This window comes from Pseudopodoces humilis, chromosome 21 (genome assembly GCF_049639895.1).
Source record: "Pseudopodoces humilis isolate 2021_Gansu_Grassland_sample_001 chromosome 21, ASM4963989v1, whole genome shotgun sequence".
Lineage (NCBI taxonomy): Eukaryota > Metazoa > Chordata > Aves > Passeriformes > Paridae > Pseudopodoces > Pseudopodoces humilis.
Window position 1 is genome coordinate 2,528,817 of NC_142220.1, and position 27,915 is coordinate 2,556,731.

A 27,915-nucleotide genomic window follows, 5' to 3' on the forward strand; every position below is an offset into this window, starting at 1 on the left:
CCCCCTGTGGCCGGCCGGGCCCGCTTCGCCGCCGCGCTCCGCTCCGCCGTGCACCGCCACCATGACCGTCACACGGCTCGACCAGGGCCAGCGCTACCGCCCGAGGATGGCCTTCCTGAAAAAGGTGAGGGCTCAGCAGCGCCGGGGACAGCCGCACCATTATGGGCACGCCGGGGCCGGGCGGGGCGATGCGATGCCCAGGGCAGCGCTGGCGAAGCTTGGGGTGATGTGTGTGCACAGCATCTTGCTCGGCCACGGCTCCCCGGGGCACCTCTGGCCGTGTGGGGTCCGAGGGATGACAGCTCCTCCCCGGGAGTTTGGGGACATGACCTGTTGCAGAGAGCTGTGGATCCCAGGTGGCTCAGGGGGCAGGTTGGAGGGATGGAGAAAATAGGACTGTAATGTTGTTTATCATCTGTAGCTTATCTTAGCCGAATTGTTCCCCTGACATGTTTTCTCCCTCTTCCATTATTTTTCTTCAAAGTCCCTCAAAGCTGCATCCATTCCCAGGGAAAAACCCGTCATTTGCAGCACCAGTGTAGCCCTGCTCCAGTCGGTCCAGTGTATGCTCCCAGTGCCTTCAGATGATGTCCACATTCACAGGGTGTATTACAGTCAACTGCCTGTTCTCCACCTCCTTCCAGTTTTTCAGAAATGAGTGTATTTGTGGCCAGAAGCAGTAGAAGGAGTGGGATGATGTATGCCCACGCTTTTGGGTGTAATGTGTAATTTCGTAAAGCATTTGGTAGGCTTTTTCTGTAGCATTCATTCAAAGCATAGCCAGTTGTAGTGTAGCTGGTATCTGCAGATTTTAAAAAGCAGAGTGTTAAGCTAGCTTTTCTCCCACCCACCTCTCCTGAGTGTGGCTTATCCTGTTGAATGGAATTAACTGAATTTCCAGTGACAAATACAGGCAGCAAGTTGCTGTTCGAATTGTAGTTAGTTTTCCTCAACGCCCACAACCTAAGGAGGATTCCAGGGGTAAAGGGAGGGGAATTTGAGGATATTCAATGCTGAGGTATGAACCTGGCAGTACATACACTGTACTTACTACACCAGAGGAAGTAAAGAGGGTATTTTCTTTGGTGCTATGTCTTGCACGGTAAATTTGGCTGGGGAGACCTGCCAAGGGAAATACTCCAGGCCAAAATCTGTACTGAGTAATACTCGGTGGAGTTGCGTACGGGGGTGCAGAGGAGAAGCTGCGTGCTTTGAGAAAACAGCCGCCTGCAGCTGTGCTTCAGCTGCTCCGTGGGAGTGCAGCAGTCTCTGCAAAGTGTTCTGAGTTCCTCAGGTGGGAAGATCAGTCAAAACACAGGGAATGGCTGTTACAGAGTGTGCACCACTCACACTGTGAGCAGCCGGGGGGGCTGAGCGCTTGCAGTGCTTTGTGAGTCTAGGACCTGTCAGCAGTGCGAAGGGAAGCTCCCGGTGGTCAGCGAAAGCCCTTGGCTCTTATCTCTACTTTCATTCCTGCTCTGTTTTTTCCAGACCTTGGAGAAGCCGTGTTTGGAGCCTCAGCTGTTCCATGGCAGTGTGGTCTGTGTGCAGACAGCCACATCCTCGGAGCTGCCTGGACACACCAGGCACCATTCCTGGTGGCCCATGGTGGCAGCTGAGTGTGCTCAGCGTGCACCCAGCGAGCACCTTACAGGCTTAGACCCATGAGGAGCTAAAATCCTAGAAAGAAGCTTTGTTAATTGCTTAAGCCTGTGCTCACGCTTTGCTGCCGGCTGACACACGCTGTGCCTGAGCTGCTGCAGGGAGGGATTCCTGCAGCCCCTGGGCCCCTTGTGCCTTCGCAGCTGCCAGCACCTCCCTGTGCTGCCTCTCCAGCATGGAGCTGGTGACCACAGCAGCAATCCTGCCATGGGACAGGGGCTTGCTGTAGGGGTGGGGGGCTGTGTTGCTGTGAGGCTGCTCTGAATGACCCAGGCTGGATGTGGAGCTCGGTCTTTACGGCCCAACTACGATGGGATCAGAGGCCCCCAGGCCCCTGTAACACCTGCTCATCATGCTAGCACTTAGCTTGTTTTATTCTATTTTTTCCCCCCTTCTAAACCATCTTGGCTGGAAGAATGACCCAAAAGTCTGTTGGGATAGCGAGCAAGCCTCTGAAATGCATTTTGGCTGGATACACTCGGCTGGATGCTGCAAGAGCTTGAATGAACCCAAGCTCTTGATACCTGTGCCTGCTCCAGCAGTCAGATCTGTCTCTGCTGGGCATCAGCTGGCAGAGCTGGGCTCTGCTCTCCAGCAGCTGCTGAGCTGGGTATTTTCCCTTGCTGTGCTACAGGAGGTGCACTGTGACTCACACCTTGTGGGTAGGGCTGATGGATGCCTTCTTCTTCTGCCTCCTCCTCACTCTGGTCCCTGGTGGCTTCTCCCAAGCTGTGCAGCAGCCAGGGAGGAGCTGTTCCAGGGTCTGCAGCATGGGCTGGGGGCTTTTCCAGCCTGGCTTTGCTTCTCTAGGCTTAGACTTTCCAGCTGCTGGCCTTCATCTTCCTGGGCATTCCCAGAAGTGTGTGAGCACCTGAACTGTGTTTTTGCTGGAATCCAGCAGACTCTTGCTCTCTAAGTGAGGCCCTGAGCTGAGCCTTAGGCCAAGCTCAGCCTCATTCTATCCTCCTTTTCCCTGTTCCAGGCTGGGAGATGCCAGTGCCACATCTTTGGAAAAAATCCCTTCCAGACTGGGAAAAGCCCTGCCCTCCCCACTCACAGATTTACTTCCTTTAGCTGAAGCATCAGAGTGGGAACAAGCCACTTCTCCTCAGCTTTAATTAAGAAAAAGCAGGAAGTTCTAGGTGTTTAACAGTGGATTTTTTTCATTTCTTTTATTTTTCTGATCATCCATCAATGTACAAAGCAAGGTTGATAGTTGTAGACCTAGAAAACAATTGAATGAGCCTTCAGAGGCCAGAGTGGGGATAAGGACTGTATTGTTACCTTGGAAATCAGATCAGGTAGGGCTGATCCTTGCAAACAGCAGCAGGTAGTGAGGGGGACTAGAACCAGGCAAATACGATGGAGAAAGCAGCAGATGTTTAATTATAGCACCAGGGCTGTGCACTCAGCTGGGAACTGGAAATTCCTGCTGGGAAAATTGATCTTTCTTATGTCTGAAGCAAAGATGTCTCTGGGTTGATGCTGAGGAGGCCTGAACTCCTCACCTTGGCAGTGTTTTGCTGTTACATTTCTGAGTCTCAGCACCAGGAGTTTGTTTTTGCTGCGTTGTGGGTGCCCAAAGGGTAAAGCTCAGGCAAACAGGGATGGGACCTGCACCCAGGGTGCAATCAGAGAGGGGACAGACAGTTTTCCTGTTGTGTCCTGTGTGGCTTTCAGGGTGCATTCACCTCCAGGCAGGGAGTCCAGCCGATCTGGAGTGAAATCTCCATGGGGCTCGTGCGTGAGATGAGCTCTGGAGCCTGGCTCCTTTGGCAGTCCTGATATTTACCTCTGTGTGCATCTCCACCCATCAACCAGTCAGGAAGTGGCTTCTGGTTCTGCAAAATTCAAACCAGACAGCTCTTTCCTGGCTGAAAGCACGACAAAATGCCCTTAGCAAAGCAAGGAAGTGTTCCTGCTGTGTCTGAAGCAGCCCTCCTGGCCTCCCTCTGGCAGGCTGCTGCTGGTAGCAACTCCTGATCGCTGTAATCCACTGCTCCCTTGGGAGAAGAGACACAGACAGGCTGAGTTTTGATCAGCAAGGTGGATGGTTTGAAGCCAGAGCTAGGCACTCCCCAAGAGCAGCCCCTTGCTTTTTAATATATTTGTCATTTCTCCAGTGACAAAGAGGGAGTGTGGCAGGGTACGAACACGACGAGTTGGAGTTGCTGGTTAAAGGAAGGGAACGTGCTGTGCTGAGGGGCTGTGGGGCTTTCTGAGCCAATTCCCTGCTCTCAGCTGGTTGAAGATGTGTCTCTGGAGCCCACCTGGGACCAGCAGCTGCGTGCTGGAGCAGGATGTGCTGTGCTGCCCACCTGGAGCAAGTCCTGCCTGAGCCTGGGGGATCTTGGTGGGATCTGCTGGGTGGTCACTGGTGCAGGGGGATGAGCAGGGCTGTGCTTGTCCCCAGGATCTCTGTTCTCTGTGAAGGGGCTGTGCAGTCACAAGGAGTGACTTCCCAAGGTGTTCCCTGACAATCCCAGTTTCCTAAATGAGTGCCTGGCCTGCTGGACCATCCTGCCTCACCTCATCCCACACAGTTGTACTTTCTGAGGCTGAAATTGTGAGTTCTGTTAAAAGACCTAAAAAAAGTCTTCATATTCTGTCACTTCTGGTCTGGCTTTGCTATTTTAAAATATTTTATAAGTATTTATACAAATATTTATGTTAAATTTTACCAGGCTTCTCCATTTTAGCATTAATTTGTCACTGCCTTTAAAAGCAATTGAAAATCTAGTTTTACTGACAAGCCCAGAGTGTATCCTGTCACTACAGCTTAAATCCTCACAGAACTTGGCAAGATTTGGGACCAAAGTCACTGTGGTGCCTGTGAAGACAATACCCTCCATTATGTGTGTGTGTCATCAAGTCACACTCGTTAAATTCTCTACTCTCTGTTTGAAAGCTACAGCCTCACCCAAAACAAATGTGTGGAGAGACCAAATTGGTCCTGTTGGACCAGCTTTGATTTAATATCCCTGGAAGCAGAAGACAAAAAGAAGAGTATCTTCCCCAAAGCTCTCATGGCACTCAGAGAATCAAAAACAAGATGAGGAGTGAGCACAGATCCCAGGTGAAAGCAGAAGCTTTGTGCTTTTGGAGTGGTGCTGGTAGGAACTCAAAGAGGAGGAAAATACCTTTGAAAATCTTTATATTTTAAAAAGAAATAAAGATAATTGGGAATGAGAAATAGAAGTTGTCTGGCCCTGAGTGTGACTCATCCTCTGTTAGAAATGAGTCCCCAGGATCCCTGAGGAGTCCCAGGCAGGAGATGTTTCCAGAAAGGATGTCCCTGCCCCATGCCTGGAGGGGCTGAGACCTGGGTGGGGAGCACAGCCCCCTGCACAGGAATGCTCAGAGAGCCCCTCACACACCTCTGCACCTCCTAACAGAAGCACAGATTTTATTCCCTCCCCATTTTTCTTTCTAAGTGCCCAGTGAGCCAGAGAGGAACCTTTATGGGTAGCAGAGATTTTATATATATATTTTTCCTTAGCTCTCACGGAGTGGTTCCATCCTGTCGCTCCTGTGCTAGCCCTGGCTCTGTGAGTGTCCCATGGCAGTGTGAGCTGCTATGGGCTGGAGGTGGCATCTCTGGTGCCAGGGGGAGGTTCAGAGAGGGCTGTGGCCACTGCATGCTTTGCTGTGGCACACCAGTGCCCATCCCTCTGGAATGGTGGCTCCCAGGGCTCCTGTAATCCATCCCCTCCCCTGCTTTGCAGATCGAAACACTCATGATGGAGATGCAGAACCCGGACACAGGAATCAAGACACAGACACAGACAGTGATGATCACCAACATCCCCCACGCTGTGACAGGTAAGAGCTTCCCTGAGGGGAGCTGGGCCCAGCTCAGCAGAGAAAAGCTGTGTGTAGAGCCCGGGGCTGTCAGTGCCTGGCTGCGTGCTGGAGCTCTGTTCCCAATAAATACCAGCTGTACATCACTTGAAATGTACCTGCTTCCTTTATCTCATTCTCACTCCTGTCTCGTTTCATTCCTGCTCTTTGAATCAGACCCAAAGGTTGATCCCCAGGCACTTTCAGCTGTCTCATGGGGGTTAACTCAAGTGACCTTGCCTTCTCTTAGAACAGAGGTGAGGATATGCTGCAGCCTCCAGATCTCATGCTCCCAGTGAGGCTGGATCACAAATAAAGATAAATATTAAAATCCAATTAAAAGAAGCAGCCTGGAGGCAGACTGAAAGATGGTACTTCAGAAATGAGCAATAAACAATTAGTCTCCCTTTTAATGTTTACTGCTAGTAATAATTTTTCTTGAGTAGGCAGGAAAAGAACAAAATATTCAGCCCACTTCTGTGCCTGTAAATGACAGCTTTGCCTGCCTCAAGGAGGCTGAAGGAGCAGCAGACAGGAGCTGTGCTGTGTCATGTACAGTGTTACAGGCAGCTCTTATCACAGCCTCCTTGTGCCTGCTTCTCCTTTCACCAGGCATATCAGTACCTCTGCTTCCCTGTTCTCCAAGCCTCCACAAAAGCTCTTGTGAGGAATCCTCTGCTATAAATATTCACACATACTCCATACCCAAGTTTCCTCCTCCTGCTTCGATCTTTCTTCAGCACTTTGAAATTCAGAACAAAAACTCCCACTGAAACCAGTGAGCTTGCTCCAGGCAAGTCAAGAGATTTCCCCCACTGTTTGCAAAGCCTGCTAAGCCCAGTGTGTTGTTTGCCCCATTTTTTTTTTTAAAAAAGGAGGCTGCAGAGGCACTGAGGTCACTTGCCCATGGGAAGAGCCAGTCAGTGGAAGGGTCAGGAGAGCTTGGACCCATCTGAAGCCTGCTCTCCGTGCACTGCAAACCACATCCTGGCTCACATAGCTGTTATGCAGCTGAGCTGGGTGGAGGCTTTGCCTGTACAAAGGAGCCTCCCAGAGCTGCCAGGGAATAGTTAAGGCAGCACAAAGAGGAGATTCCCCATGCAGAGGATGACGTCCCACGCAGATGAAGTGCAGGGGAACGAGAACTTCTCTTGATGTCTGCCCAAATCCCACTTCCTAAAAGTCCCCGGGTGTCGGGTGTGTTGGCACTGCCCCTCATTGCTTGCTGTCTGCTTTACTCTGCTTCCTTAACTACAATTGCTGCCAGTTCCGTCTTGCACGAGTCATAAATTCTAGTCCACCTCTGAGAGGAAAGTGACTTCCACTCCCCCTGTGTGCTGGTCATCCCTCTCTTAGTTGGTATTTTTAGTGCTGATTGGCTGCTGGGTGTTGCAAAAGAGACTGATTCATGTTTGATGAGGGTGTGGTGAGGATATTGAAGCAGGGGACACAGATCATTGGAGAGAGCCTGGCTCTGCCTGTGCAGGAAGCTAACTAGTTAAATTCAGTGAAAGTCAGTAAAATGGCTCACAAATAAACCTCAATGTTAAATGTGCACCTTTGGGGGAAAGTGCTTACAGAGGGAGCTGTCTAGAAATGAGTGATGAGATAATCCTTTAATTTCATCTATTTCAGGAAGCAGGCAGTAGGATAAGAGCTCTGAGCCCCTATTAGAAAGTTAAGTCATCACTGCAATGTCAAGAAAGGTCAACACCCCAGTCTGCAGTCCTGGAGGAGGTTTGGAGGAAAAGGCCAGTAATTGATCAGGGAACAAGTGCATTTTTGCCCCCTTCAAATGGAAGGAGGTTCATGATATTTACCCCCCAGAACCTAAAACTAAAACTGCTGGAGGTTTATGCTGCCAATGGGTAAAACTGCTCACAGTCCAAGAGAAGAACCAGGAGAGTTAAAATGTGTGTGAATCTTTGATAAATCTTGTAACCATTGCAGCTTGGATCTGAGATTTGGGCATCCCTTCTGCCCATTAAAGGACTCTCAGAGGATCAGTCAGTGGTCTTCTACAAAACTGAGACAGCACTGTGCTCTGTGAATCTGGAGCTTCTTTGCAGTGAATCTTTCCAGGCAAGGTGGAGCTAACTCTCCCCTTCCCTGGGTGTGAAAGCTGTTTCATCCTTAAGCCCTTTCTAAGCTGCTGCTGAGGGTTTGGATGTTGCTCAGGCTGTGTGAGCTGGTGCACACTCCCTGTGTGCCAGCCCAAGGTCACTGCCTGCCTCAGGCTCCCTCTCCCAGGGCTGGATGCCTTGGGAGGTGCCAGCACAGCCCCTGGGAGCCCAGCAGTGCATTTTATCTGTGCCTCCTTGCAGCTGGAAGCACATCTGCAGAAAAGGGGGCTGTGCTCCCAGTGGGATCCAGATCCAGTGAGGTCTGGAGAGATCTCCTTTCCACCCATGGGTTTGGGCACATTCCTGATTTCAGTACCTGAGCTTTGCTTTGCTTTGCAGGTGTTGATATAATGCAGTGGATTCTTCAGCGCTTGCAGATCACTGCGGAAGGTGGGTAAAAATGTGAAAATTGAGGCTTTCTCAGCTTTCAGCTGTAAAACTAAGATCTCAAGAGGCAAAACCTTTTAGCTGAATTCTCCCCTGCACAAGAGCTCACTTAATTCCAGCAAAGTGTTTCTGTGCAATGAAAACATCTGCATTCTCCATTTTCAGAGGCACTCCACCTGGGAGACCTGTTTGTCAAATATGGATATATCTACCCTCTTCAGGAGCCAAAGAACCTCACCCTTAAGGCAGACGGCAGCCTCTACAGGTTTCAAGTGAGTTGCAGCTCCTCTGAGCTGTTGAGAGGGAGTTCAGCACTAGTTTTTATTAAAAACAGGAAGCAGGGGCAGTTCCCAGGAGCTGTGTAGCTGTGCAGGTGGAAGAAGACTCAGAGAAGTCTGCACAAAGACAGAGATTGCACTTTACAGGGAAACTCTGATAGTTTCTTCAATGAAATGAGTGTACTTGTTCAACCTAAAAATAGCTGTGCTTTCTTGTTCAACCTAAAAATAGCTGTGCTTTCCTCCAAGGAGTGTTCCTTTCCACGTCTTAAAGTAGCAAATGGAATTGCTGGTTGGAAACAGAACGATGTGGGGGCCCTGAATAATGAATATACAAAAAGTGCAGTAATAACGGGATGGTGTCAAGGTTCGTGGTTGGAACTGCTTTGGGAAATTAGGAAATTCCTGGTGCTTGGAATGAGGAGTCCATGAGTTCAGGGCCTTTGTGCACTAACAGGAGGCTCCTTGCCTTGCAGACCCCTTATTTCTGGCCGGTGCAGAGCTGGGCTGCTGATGACACAGACTATGGTGAGTGGTGGCACTGCCCCTGTGCAGGGCTGTGGGTTTGTCACACACTCCTGCTCCACACCTGGTGCTGCATCTCCACTTGCAGTGACCAGCCCTGGCATTGTTTTTTTTTATGCTATTTTGTGAATAATTCTCAGTAATGGTAAATTGAGGGTGTGACCATCTTGTGGTGGCCTTGATGAGAGAAAGTGCTTAAGCTCATAGTTATGTTCCACTCAGATCCATCACACAGGAACACATCTGAATTACCTTGTTGGGGAGCGAAGACTTTAAACACAAGATTAGATTTCCCTGAGTAGTTAAGTGTGTTCCTGGATCTGAGCCCAAGGCTGTCATCTTGTGGATTTGGATCAAGCCCTGCATTCAGAGATGGTTCTTTCTTTATAGAAAGCACAGTGACTTCCAATATCTCCTGATAGCTCTTTCCATATAAGTCTCTTGTTGCCTTTATGATGTTTTTTATCATGAAACTTGGGCTGACCAGCTGGGTTTGCTCCTGTGGGCTCTACAGTTCACAGACTGATTTGTCCATGCCAAGGTTGTCCTCTGTGGCTTTTATCTGCATTATGCTGTAGATCTTCGGGGGAAATAAAAAAGCCTGGTTTAGATTGGAATGCTTTTATTAGAACTGGAGCAAAAAACACTGCCCTGTGCTCAGAAAACTTGGAGGTCAAACTCTGGGGAACCTCAACACCTGAAAGGTTTGGTCCAGTGTCCCTTGACCCATGGAAGCCTGGCTGAGTTCCCGGGGAAGGGTGGCTGCTGGCAGAAGGCACACGCTGCCTGTTCTGCCTGGCTGCTCCCAGCCTGGGCACCAGTGTCAGACCAAAAGCACCGAGTTCTTTCTTCTCCACTGAGCTTTTGTGAGCTTGGAGCTCATGCCTGGGAAGATACTGTAGCACACAAAGGCTCCTGTGTTTCTAATGTGGGTAAATTTGTAATTATTCTTGGATGTGTTGGTCTAAGTATAACTGCTAATTTGCTTCTACCTCCACAGCAATTTATCTAGCAAAGAAGAACATTAAAAGGAAAGGGATTTTGGAAGAATATGAAAAGGTGAGGAGACACTGCACTTGTTCCATTACAAGACCCTGATTTGCTACAACTTTAGCCTTTTGTTGCTAATGAATGGAGCACAGCAAAAAATCACCTCTTCAATTGCATGAGGTGTTACCCCAGCAATGTCAAAAGCCAGCATTTTGCAAGTGAAAAAACGACCAGTACAGAAAACTACTGTGAAGTCAATTATAATTTTAGCAGGGGTAATTGCTCTCCTTGCAATGATATTTTTGAACTGTTGCAATTCTTGTAATTGCATTCAGAACAATCCAGATTTCTTGGCTCATTCACCAGCCTGGCCTCATTGAACTATGGAGAGTCAAGAAAACCCCAGCATGGGAGTGCCCTGGTCAGAATTTTCACACTAACTGCTTTTTTATTTTTATTCCAGGAACATTACAGCATGCTCAATCAAAAAATAAACTACAAGTGGGATTTTGTTATTATGCAGGCCAAGGAGCAGTATAAGTGAGTTGACTTGCATTCCCTTGTTTGCATCACTGGGGAGGGTGTGAGGAGCAGAGCTTGGCTGTCTTGGTGCACAGTTAAATGACACCTTAAAAACACCAACTGCAGTTCTAAAATGGCTTGGAGGGGAGGTTTAGGCTTTGCACTTGATGTGGTTCTGTGAAGAAGCTGGGTTCTGATGCTGCAAGCCCTCATTAGAAGCAACTTAATTTAGCTCTGTGTTCTCCATGAGTATTTGTGGACAGGACTTGGGGCCTGGTTTTGGTCTGGGTCAGGGGTTCCTTGCACATCTCTCAGCTGAAGGGAGTGAATCAAGAAGCAGCAAATTCTCCCAGCAGGGACTTCTGGAGAAAACTGAAGTGCATACTTTAGGCACCCAGCTAAAATGACTTGATTTTAGGAGCTGAAACCTTCACTTCCCAGGAAAGTTGGTGAACGTGAGACGGGATTACTCCTTTGGGATCTTTCCTACTTCTGTAGGAAAGATCTTCTCTTACCTTCCTTTACCTGCTGGCAGGGCAGGCAGTGCCTCTGCTGCTCAGCAGCCTCTGTCTTCCCTGGGATGGCAGCCAAGTCCTGGGAGTACAGCTCATCAGATAACTGTCTCATTAAACACAAGACTGTTGTTCTTGTAAATTGAGGTCAGACTTGGGCTAAGAGATGCCAAATGCAGTTTCAAAGTTAGATACCCAGCCTGTGTCTGAACCAGTAGATTAAACTCGTCTGAGGCAGTTTGATGGTGCTGCTGGGGCAGACTGGTGCAGAGCACCCACCCTGCTAACCACAGCAGGGAGGCCAAATGCAAACAGACTGTTGGGAATGCTCCCTTCCCCATTCTAAGTCCCAAATTGTGCTTGGGACTTTTCTGGGAAAGAATTAGTTGGTCCAAGTCCAAACCATGCTAGTGCCTCTTCTGTTTAATTGTGGAGGTGATTTGGGTTTTGGTGCCTGGGAACACTGCTCAGAACCATTTCCAAGTAGTTTCTCTGAGAAATGCCCCTGCTTTTCTGAGAGACAGGGGTGAGACATGTCCAGGATGTATCTCTGGGTGGCAGTCCTTGGATTCTGCCTGGGGACAGGACAGGAACAGACGTGAAGAAGCAGGACTCAGGGCAAGTCAGCAGAAAGCTACCAGAAGGCTGTGTGCCTAATCAAAAGGGGATGTGTCTGCTCCCAGCTCAGCTCAGGAAGATGATGATTTCTCAAAATCCAGAGTCATGTGTGGCCATGTGAACATGATCTGCAGCCCAGAATTAGCTGAAGCAGGATGTGGTCAGGAGGCGGCATCGGAGCTGGGACCCTCGGGAGGCTGGAGGTGTGCCCCACTTCTCATCCCATCTTATCATGATTTTAGGAGGGCAAAATTCATGAATTTCCCTGTTCTTGGCTTTGCAGGGCAGGGAAGGAGCGGAAGAAGGAGGACAGGTACGCCCTGGACTGCCAGGAGAGAGCCTACTGGCTTGTGAACAGAACTCCTGTGAGTAGAGGGTGACAGGGTGACTTCAGTGACTTGGTGCTGCCCTCCCTGCTCCCATGTGGAAAGGGCACAGCCTCTGGGCTGTGTGCCAGGGAAGGCTCAGCCCAGGCCTGCCCTGAGTCCCCACCACCTTTCCTTGGTTGTCCTCAAAGGTGCAAGGGCCAGAGGTCTGGCTGCAGCACCTGTGCTTGAAGAGGGGCCTTCCCAAATCTGGGGGTTCCCAAGGCACTGCTGGCTGGGATCTGCTGGCAGTGGAGGCTTGGGGGGTCTCCTCCTGAATTTGTGCGATCCACAGCCTTTAAACCAAATGAGTTTCAGAGCTTTGTTGTTTCTTGTTCACCACAGCCGGGCATGCTGGACGTCCTCGAGTACGGGTTAGACCGTGTCACAGATCCCAATGAAAATAAGGTAAACCAGGTGAGACAGGGTTGTTGTTTTTTTTTTACACACCTACTGAATTTGTCTGGGAGGACCCAGAGAATATCCCTGGGGTTGTCATTTTTTGGGCACTGTAGGCTGGGTGTGTCAGCTCAGCTCTAACAGCTGAACAGGCCAGAGGTTGAAGCTCTCTCACCCGGGAGGTGAGGCCCTCAAAATAGGCTGTGGCAGCTTCTTCTGGCTTGAAAAGACTTTGTCAGCTTTCTTGCCACACCAGTTAGTGAGTGCTTGGCTGCAGGATATGTTTTCTTTGCTGGTGAAACTGAATTAAGGAATTTCTATCTCCAGGTGCTCCTTGCTGCCTTTTTATTAGTGCTGAATGAACTTTGTGGGGTTGTGGGGTGTAAAGGGTCAGTGCAAAGATCCAGGTTTAAAATAAAATTACAGAATACCTCCCAAAGGGTAATTAAGATGTGTGGTAAGAAGATGAAGAAGTTGGTGTGGTGGATAGGAGGTACAAAATGTTGCCAAAAAATGCATATTGTAAAGAAACAGAATCAGTGAACTGGGACCACGAGGGCTGTAACTGGGTGAGCTGGTTTGGGGTCTGAAATCACACAGATCCAGTCAGTGGATGAGGAGCTGGAGCTGCTGTTCCCTTTCCCCATCAGCCCTCTGAGATGATTCTTTGTGCCCTTAAAGGTGTTCATTTGGAAGCAAAGTCAAAGCATGTCTCAGCAATTCAATGCAAATGTTGCTGCTGTCACACTCACAGTATTCCCACAACTTCCCATTTTTGTAACAGCCTTTAAACATCTCAGCAGCCAGAGGCAGGATAATTGCTTTGGCCAGCTGTGTTCTGTTGCTATAGAGACTGAAAAGGAGCAAAGTGTAGGGTTGGGGTGTATTTTATTTTTTTTTTCTTGCTGTAAGTAGCAGCTGCTGAAAGCCATTTTTTTTCTTTTTTAGAAGTAAAGGAGTAGCAGTAAGGGAGAAGGATAGAAAGAGGAGTGAGCCAACTTCTCGCCCACAGTTTTACAGCTGACATGGAAGGGATTTTAGGTTTGCAAATGGTCTGAAGAGCTGTATCCATCTACCAGCTGTGTGGTAGCACAGGGGAGGGAAGCTGAGGGATCTCTGCCCAGTTTCACCTTGGCCATGAGAGATGTGGTCAGTTCCCCACATCAGGGGAGGCTCCAAGGAGGGCAGAAGCCAAAGGACACCAGCTGTGGGGTGACTTCCCTGCCCTTCTCCTTTAAGCTGGGGTCTGAGATGAAAAGGGAAGGTTCTCCTTGCTCCTCCTTTTGCTTTTGAATGAGTGATTGAGAATACATGAGAGAGCCAAGAGCTCTCATGGAGCCACCTTTAGACTGGCAGCTTTATTTTTGTCCTCTGCAGGCTGCTCTCACCAACACCTGTGGCTCAGCAGCCTTTGGTGAGCAGAAAGAATGGGCCAAGCAATGATTTTGTGTCCCTGTTCCTGCTCAATCCACCTTCACTTTGTTGCACAAATAATTGGGGTTTTTATCTTGGCAGTTGAGAAAGGAAAGAAAAGAATGAATTTCTGATTTCTTTGAAGCTGACATTAGCATGAACATCTCTCCTCTTGCTCAGACCCTTTGGTGGGCTGCTCCCTCCCTCACAGATAGAGTCCTCTGGGGATAAACAAGTGCTCAAACTCCTTTGAAGGGGACCTTTATAACTGATCCATGGGCATCCCTCCTGGTTATAATGAGTTAGGGGTTGTGGATGGGCAGGAGGAGTCAGGCAGAAATAGCCACCCATTGAACTGCTAATTAAGGGATGCTTTAGCTTTTTGTTGCCTGGATTTCAGGCTCATATCAAACCTCACTCCTTGAGAATTACCAGTGAGTGCCTGCAGGAACCTGCACAGCCTCTGCCTCCTGGAACCAGAGCTTTTCTGAAGGGTGCTTTAGCTCCCCCAAAAATCAGTGTGCTGGGTTCAGGGGCTGCTGAATGAAATGCCCTGGTTTGTTGTGTGCAGCAAATCAGCCACAGATCAATGAGCCATCGCTGGCCTTTAATTTCATAAGTCCCTGTCAGTTTGCCTGATAAAGTTCTGCTGCATCATCACAAGTTTGGAAAGCACAGGGTCAGATAAACAAAGGGGAAAAATGGCCATTTGAACAAAACTGGGTGCATGGACTGTGGCAGATTCGATTTCCAGCTACAGGGCTGGATGCACCAGCACAGTGGAGATGAGTGTTGAGATGATCTAATCCCAGAGTCAGGATTTGCCTCTGCAGGCTCTCAGCTGGCTGGGTGTAGGGAAAGGCTGGCTCTGCACTGAGCAGGGATGTTGGGGTGTGTGCTGGGGTGCACTTTGCAGGCTTGGAGAGGCAGGTCTTGCTTGCCCAGAGCTCTGGAGGGAGGCTGGGCTGGTTCTGCCCCGTGCTCAGTGTCCAATTCCCTGCACAGCCTCAGCCTGCCATGGAGCACTCGGGGCAGAGTGAGGGTGGGATCTGCAGTGTCCTGGTCCCAAACAAGCTCTGCACAGCCTTGTGCTTGTTCTTCACCCCCAGCTCCTTCCAGGCATCCACCCAAAGCTGTTTCCAGGTGTTTATGAGCTCTGTAAACAGGGAACAGTGGCCAGGCAGGCAAAAACACCATGACCATCATCTCCCCAGTGTGGTCAGGAAGTCTCACACTGAGCAGAGGAGCAAACAGGTAGCTGGGAATTAGCAGATATCCCAGCTCCTGTAGGAGCTGGTGGCCTCAGCCATGTGGATCAGCTCTGGAGCAGGTCCTGGCTGGCTCTGCAGCCCCAGTGCCCAGGGAGCACAGAGCTGGTGGCAGTGGGGTGTGACCAGGGCAGGCAGGGTGTCCCAGTGCCACGGGGTGTCTCGGGGGTGTCAGAGGATGTGGAACAGCTTGTGGCACTCGCCTGAGACAGACTGAGACCTTTCACTAATTGCCATCTTGATTTGAAGCCCGCAGGGCTGGGGAGCTGATCCGCAGTAATTGCGATAAGTCAGTCGTTAAGGGCATTGCAAAATTAATCTCATTATGAGAAACGACTCTTTTGTTCCAAATATGATTTCTTTCCAAATGAGGCAGAGTGGGTGGGTGGTGCAGGGCACTTTGCACTGCTGCAGTCATAGTGGGGGCAAGGGTGGCTGGCTGCTGGGGACAGCTGGCAGTGCTCAGAGGGACATGGAGGGTGCTCAGGGCCACTTGCAGCAGCACTGAACTGGGAACTGGATGTGGGGGCACTGTGGGAGAAAGGGAAATGAAATGGTGAGCAGCTCTGGGGTGAAATAGCTGAGATTCTTCCCAGTTACTGCTGACTGGGGAACTGGAAGGGGCTGAGCACACCCAGCACCTGCTGCCTCCCAGGGTGTTCAGCAGTGGGCTCCCCTTGGATTTGGCTGCAGTTCAGTTCATGCTCAGAGATGCTCAGCCCCTTCTCTGGGGGAGCCTTGACAAATTCCCATCCCACGTGGAGCACCAAGACCCCAGAAAAACCCCCCCTTGTTTTTCCGGGGGCAGCTGCCCACCACACTGACCTCCACACAGACTGTGGCAGGAGGGGATCCTTGCTGTGGGGGGTGTGTAAAAATATAAAATCTCTCCTTGTTTGTGGATTTTTCTTCACCCACATATAATTTGTCTGTTGTGATGGCATTTTAATTGATGCTTTTTTGTCTCTATATAACATTTCACTCACTGTGTTCTCTTTCTCTTTCCCACAGCTGTTTGTCTCGTGTGTGTGGTGTGCTGGCAGCCTCTCAGACCCCTCTAGAAGATAACACCACTTTCCTGCCACATGAGCTGCCTTCAAGCCACTGTGCCAGCACCCACTTCTCCTTCCCCACTGCACCAGGCCCAGTTGAGAAAAAAAGTGGAAGAAAATAGGTTTTTTTAAAATGATTTTAACGTATTGAAATCAATGCTCTAGCCACAAGTTCCATCAAATGGAACCCTTTGGCTGGCACTTGTAAATCTGATGAGGTTTATCTGGTTTATATCTCAGATTCCCCAAGGAGACAGTGAGTTCCTGTTGTGCAGGAGGCAGCTGGCCTGGAGCAGAAACACAGGTCTCTAAACAGCACACTTTAGGACTGTAAATACAATAAATTTCTCTGTGCAAGCAGGTGATTTTTCCCTCCCATTTCTGCAGTCTGTCTGAAACAATGGCACTGTAGAAATGAGGGGAAGAAATGGTGTCTGTATGGAAAGTGGCCTGGAATCAGGGATGCAGCTAAGAGCAGAAAAGGGTGAAAAGCTGTTCCTCAGTTCCTCCATCATCTATAAGGGTGTCCCAAGAGCTTGTGAATCAGCAGGGGAGGTTGTACAGCCCTGGGAGCAATGATCCTGCTGTCCTAGAGCATTTTCTCTCCCCTGGTGTGTCAGTCCTTTCCCCCTCTCACACAGGGCCAGCACAGCATCACTGCTGGTTTTTGCTGCCCTGTTTGTTCCTGCTGGGATGTTCTGTGCTGCCCACTCAGCTGGTCATGGCATTGCCAGCAGGAAAAGCTTCCTCCCCTCACAATACCACTGTGAGGGTTTTTTTTTGGTTCCAGGCTGGGTCTGGGTCAGGGTCAGGGCTGGCTCTGTGGTGGTGCTGTAGGGATTGGGCTCATCTGCTGCATTTCTGGCTCCTGCTGCTGAAATGGTGAGTGGGCCTCTCAGAACCAAGTGTCAGCAAAATGTGCCTGTTTTTCTGCCATGTGGAGAAGAGATTCTCCCTCCTGAGCAGGCCTGGTGACGCTGGTTAAAGTGCAAAAGCAGATCAGTGTCCCCACAGTGGTCTCCTCACCCTGGGAGAGCATCTTGCCAGTCCCAAAAGGGGCACTTTTGGGTCTCTGGGGAGGTGAGGAGAGAGCAGAGCTGCCTGTGGCATTCAGTACCAGAATCTCCATCCCTCATCTCTCACAAACTGCACTTCACCAAGGCACTCTGCAGAGTGAACTCTGCCTGCCACAGGGTTCATTTGACAGGACCATTTTAGGATGCAGGTCTTGACTGAAACGGGAGCTGAGGAACTGAAACCCTGCCTGAGCTTTTAAAGGCTTGCTGGGAGCATCCCTGACTTAGCCTGTCTTTCCTTCTCCCTTCTCCAGTTTATTCCACACAAAGTAACTGTGCTTCAAAGGAAGCTGTGTGAATAAACACCCTGCAGTTAATTTCTTGCCTTCGATTGCCTGCTCATTTGTGGATGACACGTAACATAGTCTGAGTTATTCAAATCACAACGTAAACACCCTTTGCACAGCAGATACTGCTTCTGAGGCTTTTAATTGTGGTGTTTATATTTTGCAATGTGTTGGTTCCTGTCTCCTTTAGCTAATATTGAATGATCTAATCTGTGTCTCCTAAATGAATCTATTTTAGCTCCATTAGAATAACCCCTTAATTGAAGGCATACAGGCAGCCTGTGATGGGAGAAGCAATGCTAAACAGTAAATACAGCTAATGGGACAATTTACCGTGTGGGGATGCTCTTAGCTTTGATGATACCCTGATTAGCTCAGCTGCTGTGTTTGATTTTAATTGTAATCAGAATTAATTGGAAAGCGCTGCACAACGGCAGCCCTGCAACGGTGTTTCCGTGTCTTAAAAAAAAAAAAAAGCAAATGTAAGCACCTATCCCAATTTAATGATTTTTTTTTATATTTATTACAGAAAAATACTATGGAATTCTATAGGAGAGAGGTAAGTGGTGCTTCCCTCACTTCTCAGTGTTCATCCTATATGAGTTGCTTACACCAGTGTGGCTCAGAGCCCTCTGTGCAGGGGCTGGGCACTCTGAAAAGCAGAATCCCTGCCTCATGGAGCTTTTATCAATGTAATTTCAGGACATTCCCCCCCACTGCAGGCAGCCAGCAGCTCTCCCAGTGACGGGAAGGCTCAGGCAAGGACAGACACCAGGGCTGAAATCCAATAGATCAAAATTAGTGGTGGGGAAATCACAGTGGCGCCAGCACAGAGACAGCCAAGAATCAATGATAATTACATGCTAAATCATCCAGAGCATTTGTAGGTGCTGAGGATGGTAGCTATTATTCAATTTCTATATAACATGGGGAGTGCTTTTTAATTACTTGCACATTGCAAAGTGTGCTTCTGATGTTTGCAGTAAGCTCAGTGAAAACAGACATTTTACTGAGACAATTCAGGGATTCTCTGGTTCCTTGGACATCCAGTAATTAGGGAAGAAGCAGTCCCTGCTGTAATTAGCCCCACTACCTGGGAGAGAACCTGTTTGAGGTTTAGATAGGCCTTATCTTCAAACCTCCGTGCTCCTAACCGTGGTCGTGTCTGATCCCCTCAGATCATGTACTATCAGCAGGCCATCATGAAGACCAGAGTGAAATCTTCTGTCTCTCTTGGAGGGTAAGTCCTGATTTCCTTCTGTCCACACATTAATTAGTCTTCAGTGCTTATCTCCTAATGAGCTGATGAAGCTGTCTGCTGTGGCAGCTGGTGACTCAGCCAGGGAATCCATGTGGTGGCCCAGTGCTGTCTGGGCCAGGAGGCACGAGGCTGAGGAGGGATCAGAGTCCCAGGCAGGATGAAGAGGCTCTCTGGGGGCTTTGCTGCAGAGCAGCACCAGCCTCTGGGCTGAGAATCCCACTGAAATCAGGAGATGCTGACATCTGTGATGCCTGGTCCCCTGCAGCCAGGGGAGGATCCAGCAGTGTGTCTGTCCTTCAGGAGGAGCAACCAGCAGGACAGAGTGACCCTCCTGTCCCTGGTCCCCACCCTGGGCTGGATTTACCCCCATGAGTGTCCCTGCCCCACGGTGATGCTCACCACTGGTTATTCTGTACTGCAGAGGGAAACAGCCCCTCCATGAACACCCAAGCAATTAATTAGCAATTTCCCTTCCCAGTGGGAGTGTTTCCTGATCAGGTTCTTGATGAAGCATCCAGCCCTGGCATTAGGCACTGGTGTGTTTGCCAGAGGCATTTCTGTCTGGAACCTCCGGTGCTGACCAGGCACCTTGAGGTGCAGCCCAGAGCACCTGCCTGCTTCACACTGTCATTGCCACCAGAGATTCCTATCACAGCTGAGATAAACAAGGTGCTCAGGCCAGTTCCCTGGAGAAGACAGTCTTGGATGAATGGAATGGGTGGAAGAGAGAATCTTCTGAGAGCCACAACTTGCAGGGCACCAGCAGCTCTGCTCAGTTCATCTGTCACTGACTCCCAGGTCACTTAAAACTCTGCTGCCTCAATTCTCCAAACTGTGAGCTGGAGCTGGGGACACCTGGCTACTCTCCAGGAATTTTGTGGTGCCTAACTGTTCAGCAGTGGGGCTTTTCTCTCATTAGTTCTGGTGGGATAATGTCTATCACTTAGATCAAAAATCTCAGGAACTTTGGAACTCTGTGTCAGCTGCAGGGTTGGGTCCAAATCAAATTATTATTAATGAGGATATGAGCAGTGACTGGGCATTGTGCATACTTCAGAGCATGGCTGTGATTTAGGAGAAGCTGCAAAGCACTTCAAGAGCACACAGCAGTGCTACCTGAGCTGACAGGTTTAGATCTGCTTGATCAGAATATACGGGCTGGAGTGCCTGGTGCAGGTGCTGGATGCCTTGGCATTCCCAGTGGGAAGGCAGGATGGAGCAGCTGTGTGCCAGCACTGTGGTTTGCTCTGGCATGGTCTGACTGCAGGATCTGGGCCAAAGGGCCTGTTAGCAATGAGCCCCTGGACACTGCACTCCGAGCTCTGAGCACATGAAAGCATTTTGGCCTGGAAGGAATTTTAAACGCAGAAACCAGAGGGGTTTTGGTTTTTTTTGGTTTTTTTTAAGAATTAAAAAGGGAGGCGGGAGCTAAAATTCCAGGACATTAGTGAAATCGGTTGTAATTAGAAGTCTGGCCAAGTTAGAAGGTAGGAGAAGTGTTTGTCTGGTTCCTGCTGGGAGGGAGACAGTTCTGCTGTGTGCCAAGCCCTCAGAGCCACTTGCAGAGGAATGAGCCCTGTGGTAGGTGATGGAGGAAGGGAGAAGCTGGGATGAGCCCTCAGCATTCCCTCACTTTTCCAGAGCTCCCTGAGTTCTCTCATGGCTCCTGGGAAGGCTGCAGAGAACCCACCTGAGAGAACACAAGCCTTGTGTTCCTTTCCCTGACACTTTCCTCCCGGAACAGTGCAGGATCAGGCCCTGGCCAGCTGAGAACAGGAGACAGGAACTGTCTGGGGGCTTAGTCCCCCTTCCTTAAAATGAAAAGGCAAAAAGAGGTGATGGAAGAGGGTCTTGTATCTCCTTGTGTTTGAATTGACAAATTCACTGCTTTGAAAGACAACCAGGAGACTTCTGTTGGGAAATGGAAAAGATTAACTGAGCTAATGAATCTAGGAAAGCAGGGGCCATGTTCCAGATCCCTGTGCTGAGAGTCCTGCACCTCTGAGGATATCTGGAATCTGTTATTTGGCTATGATGGTGCTGGCTGTAATTCCAGCTTCCAAATTCATGTTTTGATTTTGGATTTGCTGCAGGGTTGTGAAGTACTCTGAGCAGTTCCTCTCCAATGATCCAATCCTGTCTGGATGTCTCCCCAGCAACCCTTGGATATCAGATGACCCTGAGTTTTGGGATCTCAATGCAAAGCTGTATGTATTTCTGTTGTTTTGCCAGCCTGTGGTTTACAGTGACCTTTATACTGATAGAAATCAGGAAAGGGAACCACTGATTTTCCTTGTGGTATCTGATCTCTGATCAGGAGCAGAGAAGCGTTTCCTTTCAAACCTTTTTTGAAATTGGGAGTACTCCATGCTGAACTTTCAGCACTGCCTTCTTCAAGTGGAGCCTTCCTTAGCATCACAGAAATTCCTGAGCTGATGATGGGAGTGTGCACTCAGCCCTTGCTGAGTGGGTCTAATCCTCCCCTTGGATGAGTGAAGCTCACCTTCACTAGCACAGGAATGAACAGGAGCAGTTCAGGGTTCAGCTGCTCCCCTGGGTCTTTGCTCACTCCTCAGGAGAAGCACACAGGGATGTGTGGTCCAACCCTTCTCTGAGGCCTCCCTTGGTTTTCCCTTTGGATAGGATTTGCTAATTACACAGTGGCATCTCGGGGCTTGGAGCATCCAACATCTCAGTGGTTCTGAGAGCAGCAATCCTGTTATGGACTGATTGCACCCCGTTAGACATCCCCAGGGGATGCCTGCACTGGATGCCTTCGTGAGAAGCAAAGCTCTGGGCAGCAACCAGTGCCTCCTCCAGGATGGGACTGAGTCAAACCTCAGGGCAAGGCTGGGCTGTCACTGTGAGAGCTGCATAAATCCCAGTTAAATCCTCATCCCGCTACGGCCCGAGTTGTTTAATTACAACTTACTTAGTGGGCTGACTTCAGGAGCTCATTACACCACTCTGGAAAACAAGAGAATGCTGAGAAGTCCCTTGGCATTGCAGCAAAGGGCATTTTGGTTTTAATTAATCTGCTAATTAGAGAAAGCAGCGGTGCTGCTTGTTTTCTCCCCGCGCAGGGTAGAGGTGCCCACCAGGATGCGCGTGGAGCGATGGGCCTTCAACTTCAGCGAGCTGATCCGGGACCCCAAAGGCCGCCAGAACTTCCAGCTCTTCCTGAAGAAGGAGTTCAGCGGTGGGTGGGCAGTGGCTCCGTGCCTTTGTGCCCAGGCCGAGGTGGCAGTGGCACAAGGCTGCTGCAGGCTGTGCAGCCAGGGCAGGCGGTACCATCTAGTGGCACGGGACACACGGTACAGCCCGGGCTGTCCCCCCCGGGGGATCGGCTGGGAGGGTTTGGATGGCGTTTTAGGAAGGAATTGTTCCCTGTGAGGGTGGGCAGGCCCTGGCACAGGGTGTACAGAGGAGCTGTGGCTGCCCCTGGATCCCTGGAGGTGTCCAAGGCCACATCACACAGGGCTTGGAAGGTGTCCCTGCCATGGGAATGAGATGGACTTTCAGGTCCCTTCCACCCCAAAACATTCCATGATTCTGTGACTGCTCCCAGAGAAGCTGGAACTGGCTGAGCTCACAAGTTCTTAGAGGTGTCAGTGGGAAAACAGGGGAAAGCTGCTTTCCTCTTGCAGTCACTGAAGAATTGGAGAGACCAGTTTGGGGCCAACAAATTGTGCCAAACAAATCCAGGAGTTAATAAATGGGATTGTGTTCTCCTCAGTCTCACTCTCTGCTGATTGTGTCCTTGTCATGCAGGAGAGAATCTGGGTTTCTGGGAAGCCTGTGAGGATCTCAAGTATGGAGACCAATCCAAGGTCAAAGAAAAAGCAGAAGAAATCTACAAGTGAGTGTGAAGATTTTCCACTCTTAAACTCTTTGTGCATGAGTCCCATCACCTTCCACAGGTTCTCATTCTCCAAATGATTTATTCCTAAGATTTTTACATGTAGGCTGTTATCAGATGTGGCTGTCTTTTGTCCCCACATAGGAAAGGAGCTTTTGGAGATGAAAGTAGAAGTGAGGTTTATATATATATATATATACACTTTTCCTCTCTGTTCTCTGTTACATTTAATTCTTAGGATGTAATTTAAATATTGGTGTGGAACAGCAAAGTTCTTGAGGCTGCCACAAGTGGGGAGAGGCTTTTTGCTTCCAGTGAGCTAAAATTTGGCTTGTATTATGTGCAAGAGGAAGTGAGTGCACGTTTCTGATGAAAAGCACATTGATTGCCCAAGATCAGGACAGCAAATTGCAGCAGGGAGCTGAAGGGACTTTTCCTTTCATGCATAGGCAGGAATCTGTGAATTCTCCAGCTGCTAATGGCACTGTTGATTCCTCCTCCTGGCAGGCTTTTCCTGGCTCCAGGAGCAAGGCGCTGGATTAACATCGATGGCAAAACAATGGGCATCACAGTCAAAGGCCTGGAGCACCCTCATCGTTATGTTCTAGATGCTGCTCAGACCCACATTTACATGCTGATGAAAAAGGTTTGTTATTTGTTACCAGAGCCTGAGGGGGATTCCAGCCCTCCGGGCCTTTCAGTGCCTTTGTGTGCTATCAGCTGTCCCTTTCAAGGGGCCTTTGTTTGAAAATCCCTCAAATTTGCTGAGTTAAGCAAGTGCTGCTTCAGGCATTTGTGTTTTGCTGCTGCTTCTTCCCTCTAAGGCAGCCTGTCCCCAAGGTGGTGGGGGTCAGGTGGCTGCTGCAAGTCCTGCTTTTCAATTCCAGCTTGGGCACCAGCTCATGCACTGAAAGCAGCAGAACCAGGCTGATTTTCACCTGTTGATGGAAAGTTTGGCTCCTGGAACACAAGCTCCTCACCTTGCAGTGACTCTGAGACCCTGCTGGCCCAGGCTAAGCTTCATTCAGATCTTTTGATCTGTGTCTTACCTGTGAGGCTTTATTGTGAGATGGAAAATCCTGGGAATTTTACAGCAAGATGAAAGGATATTGGTTTAAATAGCTACATTTGCCTGAAAGATGCAAAGTCCCTTGGGCTGCTGGGGGAGATTATCCAGTTCCCAGCTTCCCTGGCTCCTGAGCAGCTGTATTTGGTGGTGATTTTAATAAGGGTGTTTGCAGCCCATAACTACCAGCTTCTCTTTTTTCTCCTAGTAGGACTCCTATGGCCGCTATTTAAAGTCTCCAATATACAAGGAAATGCTGGCCAAGGCTGTTGTGCCACAAGAGGGTGTCAAAAAAAGGCAAGTGAAACTGGCTGTAATTGTGGGGTTTGTTTTTCTTGTTGTAGCAAGGGTAGAAAAAGCCCAAGTTGCAGCAAAATTACTGTGATTTAGATGTTCTCTTAATTAAATAAAATTTTGCACTGAGAAGATGCTTTGCTTTGAGACTGATGTTGCTGTTTATTCATGAGCCCTTTGGAAGTGGCTTGTGAACAGTTGGAATGGAGCTGCTGATTTCTCAGCTGCCTTCTCTGGTGGGTCTGCTGAGAAAGGTTGTGATTGTTGAACTAAATCATGGCTCCTTTCCTGGAAAAGAGAGCGTTCTGGTGTCCTGGGCATGGGAAAACAACTGCCCCTGAAACGCTGGCTGCCAGAGCAGAGACAGACCCAAGGTTTGGGATAATCCACGGGATCTGCTCAGCTCTGCCTGGACAAAGCTGCTCACCCCTGGTGCAAGGGAAGGTGACAGGCAAGTAGGAGCAAGCAGCACCCTGTGAGTGACAGCTGGCACAAGGTGGATGGCCTTGGAAATGACTTTTTCCCAGGAAAAGGAAGGTTATGCAGTAACACCAGTAGGCCATTTAAACTGCAGCTGCTCCTAAAGCCGAGTGTGCAGTGCTAGACTGGGGGTGGTGTTTCTTTCTCTGTTCCACTTCCACCCATCAACTCAGCAGGCAAGAAAGAGGAATCGTGGGCTTTCACACTGTTCTTTCATCTAAAGCCTGTTTCAAGTCTGGAAAAAGCCCTGCTGCTGACTGGCCTGGGGTTTGGTCAGTTTTTCCCTGAGCCACACATCACAAGGTCACTGGTAGATGCTGGCTGATCCCAGTGATCCTGCCTTGGTGTTTGTCAGTGCTTGTTCTGGATCCCTCAAACCTCGGCATCCCATTAACCTGGAGCTGGTACCTCATCCAGAGGTGGGTTGGCACCTGTTCCCACTGCTGGGGAAGGTGCTTTGCTGAAGCAGGTATTGGGTATTTTTTGGGGACATCACAGACACCAGAAACACCGATACTGCTCCCTGCCTTGATCTTCCTTTGGCTCTGGAGAAAATTCCACGGGTGGGAGTTGTTTGGCTTCACACTGAGTGTGAGTTATGTGCAAACACAACAAAGGAGTGATGTGGGTGGGCCCTGGAGTCCCTCAGGAGCAGGACTTTTATATTTCTAGCAGTTCTGTAGCTTGTGTGTGACACTGAGTCACCCAGCGCTGTTTAAAGCATTTTGCACTCCTTTGGCCATCTCTGTGTCCGAGCTTGTCCTCCTGGGTGACTTTGCTTCCTGGGATGGAGGTTTTGGTGTCCTTCTCCTCACTGACCCCCTCTCCTTCCCTTCTCTCTGCCCAGCACGGGTTTGTTCGGGCGCCGCCACCTCCGCTCCAGCCCCAGCCCCATCATCCTGAGGCAGCAGGAGGAAGAGGCCAAAGCCAAAGAAGCCGCCAACACCGTGGACATCACGCAGGTCATGAGCAAGCTGGATCGCAGGAACCAGCCCCAGAAGGAAGCTCCTCCCAAGTAGGCTCTGAGCCCCGCAGCAGGGAAAAGACAAGGCGAGGCTGGTGCTGAGCTTCGCCTCCCCTCTCCTGAAGGTGTCAGTGCTGCTTTAGGTTTGGCAGGCCGGCTGTCCCTCCGCCAGCTGCCCGCACGTTGTCATGGCTCCTGGAGAGCAGCTGGGGCTGTGCCGGGCTCGGGATGCAGCAGCCGCACACCTCGCAGGGGAGATGAGATGCCTTCTGCTGCCGCACATCCCCCGGGAGGCTGCACAGCCCGCCTGCCTCTCCCCGCCGCTCCAGGAGCGGGTGGCACAAGGCAGGGTGAAGCTGTGCCCCAGCGCTCCGGGCTCAGACGAGCCTCCCTTGGCACAGAGGGGAATGACCCCGCGGGGAGCAGGGCGAGGTGACCCAGCCCCGAGTGTCCCTGCTGGCCCCCATCCCCTCGGGGGACCGTGCACCCTCCCAAGGGGTGCGTCTGGCACCCCCTGAGAGGAGCACAGCCCCCACTCCAAGAGTCCTGCACCTCCAGCCAGCACCACGGGCCGCAGGCAGAAGAGCTGCTTGTGGGAACAGTAGCAGGAGCATTTCTGAAGGTTTAGCTGACCTTCTGAGTTTGAATGACACTCCCATATCCCCTGGCACGCTGGAGATGATCAGCAGGAAGCTCTGCTCTGCTCTCCCCGTGACTCCTGTGCCGTGAGCTGGGCGTGCAGGTGCAGAGAGCTGCCCCTTCCCAGAGCCTGCACGAGGCCAAGAGAGATTTTACCCAATCCTTCCCACTTCTTGTCTTGTCTTTTTCCTGCTTTTCTATTTTCTGTTGTTAAAAATCCAGCAGGAGGTAGCTACAGTTGTCACTGGCTTGTAGCCCAGAGGCAAGGGAGAGCAGGGTAGAGGTGTTAAGAGTTGATTTAAACTTTAAGTAGTATTTTCATTTGCTCTGTCTCTTTTGCTCTGTAGAATGAGGCAAGCTAAAATACTACATTAGTGCTAAAGAGCTCAGGGAGATTCCAGGCCTTCCTGGAAAAGCCCAGCATGCCTGGACCAGGCCAAGGATTACCAGAAGTGTGAAGATTCCTGCAAAGCTCAGTCAAGGGAACTGTAGGGGAAGAAAAGCTTCCTTGTTTATTAAAATGTTGGGGAAGCAGAGGAACTGGGTAGAAGTACTGAAGTCTGGGAAGCTGCTTCTCTCCGGTTCATCCCTTTTTAATTCTGGTAGGGTTTTATAGAAAATGGGAGATCATAGAATCCCAGAATGGTTTGGATTGGAAAGGACCTTAAAGCTCATCTCATCCCACCCCCTGCCACGGGCAGGGACACCTTCCACTATCCCAGGGTGCTCAGAGCCACATTCAGCCTGGCCTGTAGCACCTCCAGGGATGGGGAAACTTAAGGAGAAAGCTGGCAGGGAGCAGGAGCCCTTGGATAGGGGGGTGCATGCAGACCCTTGGAGCCCTGGGGTCCTTGCAGGGCAGCTCCCTGTGAACAGGGGACAGTCGGGATGTCACTGTGTCCCCAACAGCTCCAACAGCCACTCTGGCCCTCCCTGTGTGTGACATCAGAGGCAGGATCAGGGCTGGACACTGACCTGGTGTCACTCCTCTCCTTCACCTGTGGCTGAGACTGGGAGATTGTCCTACTTCCTTACCCCATCAGTGACAAACCTCCTTAGAGGAATTCAAACGGAGTTACCCCAGATTTTCCCTCTGATGTCTGTGCTGAGTCTCTGTTCTCACTCCTGCTGGAAGCACGGGCACTGCTGTACAGGGGAGCAGGCTCAGGCTGCCTTTTTTAAAAAATTCTGCTTAAAACCCCAGGGCTTTGTTACATCAGGTGCTGAGCACCCTCAGCTTACTTTGACATCAGAGCACTGGAAGATACTCCAGAACCTGGTAGGGTTGGCCCAAAGCTACTTGGCTGTGATGAACTCTACAATCTCTCCAGAGTTTGTGTAACATGGAGCACTGAGCATGTTGGGATTGCCAGTATGTAGTAACATGTGGAAGATCAAGTCAGGGTATAAATAATAAATAACAAATCTGTATGTTCCCATCAGTCCCTCTGATTCTACTTCTATTTTGTCTGCTGCTTTGCTTGTTACGTTCTCTGTATCCATTCCTTTCTCTGATTTTCTATCATTTCTGCTTGGCATCGCTGCTCCCCTGCCATGGGTTCGTGCTGCATGCTCAGGAGTCACTGTGCTTGTGGAACACCAGTTACTGCTCGTGGAACACAAATTACTGTGTGTGGAACACCAGTCATTGCTTGTGTATCACCAGTTAGTGCATGTGCATCACCAGACATTGCTTGTATATCACCAGTTACTGCTTTGGAACACCAGTTACTGTGTGTGGAACACCAGTCAGTGCTTGTTTAACACCATTTAGTGCATGTGGAATGAACAGCCATCCTTCACACACAGGCAGGAGCTGTCTTTGCCCTGCCACAGGTTGATGGAGCTGTCACAGCCCAGCCTTCTGCTTCTCATCCTCTGCTGCTCAGCCCCCGAAGAGGAAAGTTGCCTGGGACAAGCTGAACTTCACTTTGTGCCAGCCGAGAAATTGTTTGCTTCCATGTGTTGTTTCATTTTTTTGGCCATGGCTTCCATGCATTCATGTGTCTAATAAAAATAAATGTAGAAAACAGAA

At 49.9% G+C, this 27,915-nt stretch overlaps 1 protein-coding gene across 3 annotated transcripts; it reads left to right on the plus strand.

The window, feature by feature from the left end:
• On the plus strand, window positions 1-27,915 carry RGS9 (regulator of G protein signaling 9). Of its 3 annotated transcripts, XM_014255771.2 has the most exons (17): window positions 1-124; window positions 5,388-5,484; window positions 7,965-8,015; window positions 8,178-8,284; window positions 8,767-8,818; window positions 9,816-9,874; window positions 10,269-10,345; window positions 11,741-11,822; window positions 12,168-12,230; window positions 17,847-17,876; window positions 18,496-18,557; window positions 20,672-20,785; window positions 21,662-21,777; window positions 22,350-22,437; window positions 22,945-23,083; window positions 23,715-23,800; window positions 25,125-27,915. In XM_014255771.2, the coding sequence occupies exons 1-17, from the start codon at window positions 62-64 to the stop codon at window positions 25,294-25,296; spliced, it is 1,458 nt and encodes a 485-aa protein (XP_014111246.1). In that variant the 5' UTR covers window positions 1-61; the 3' UTR covers window positions 25,297-27,915. The 3 variants fall into 3 exon arrangements, with proteins under 3 accessions (XP_014111246.1, XP_014111247.1, XP_014111248.1); XM_014255772.2 differs by lacking the exon at window positions 23,715-23,800; XM_014255773.2 differs by lacking the exon at window positions 25,125-27,915 and having other exon boundaries at window positions 23,712-23,798.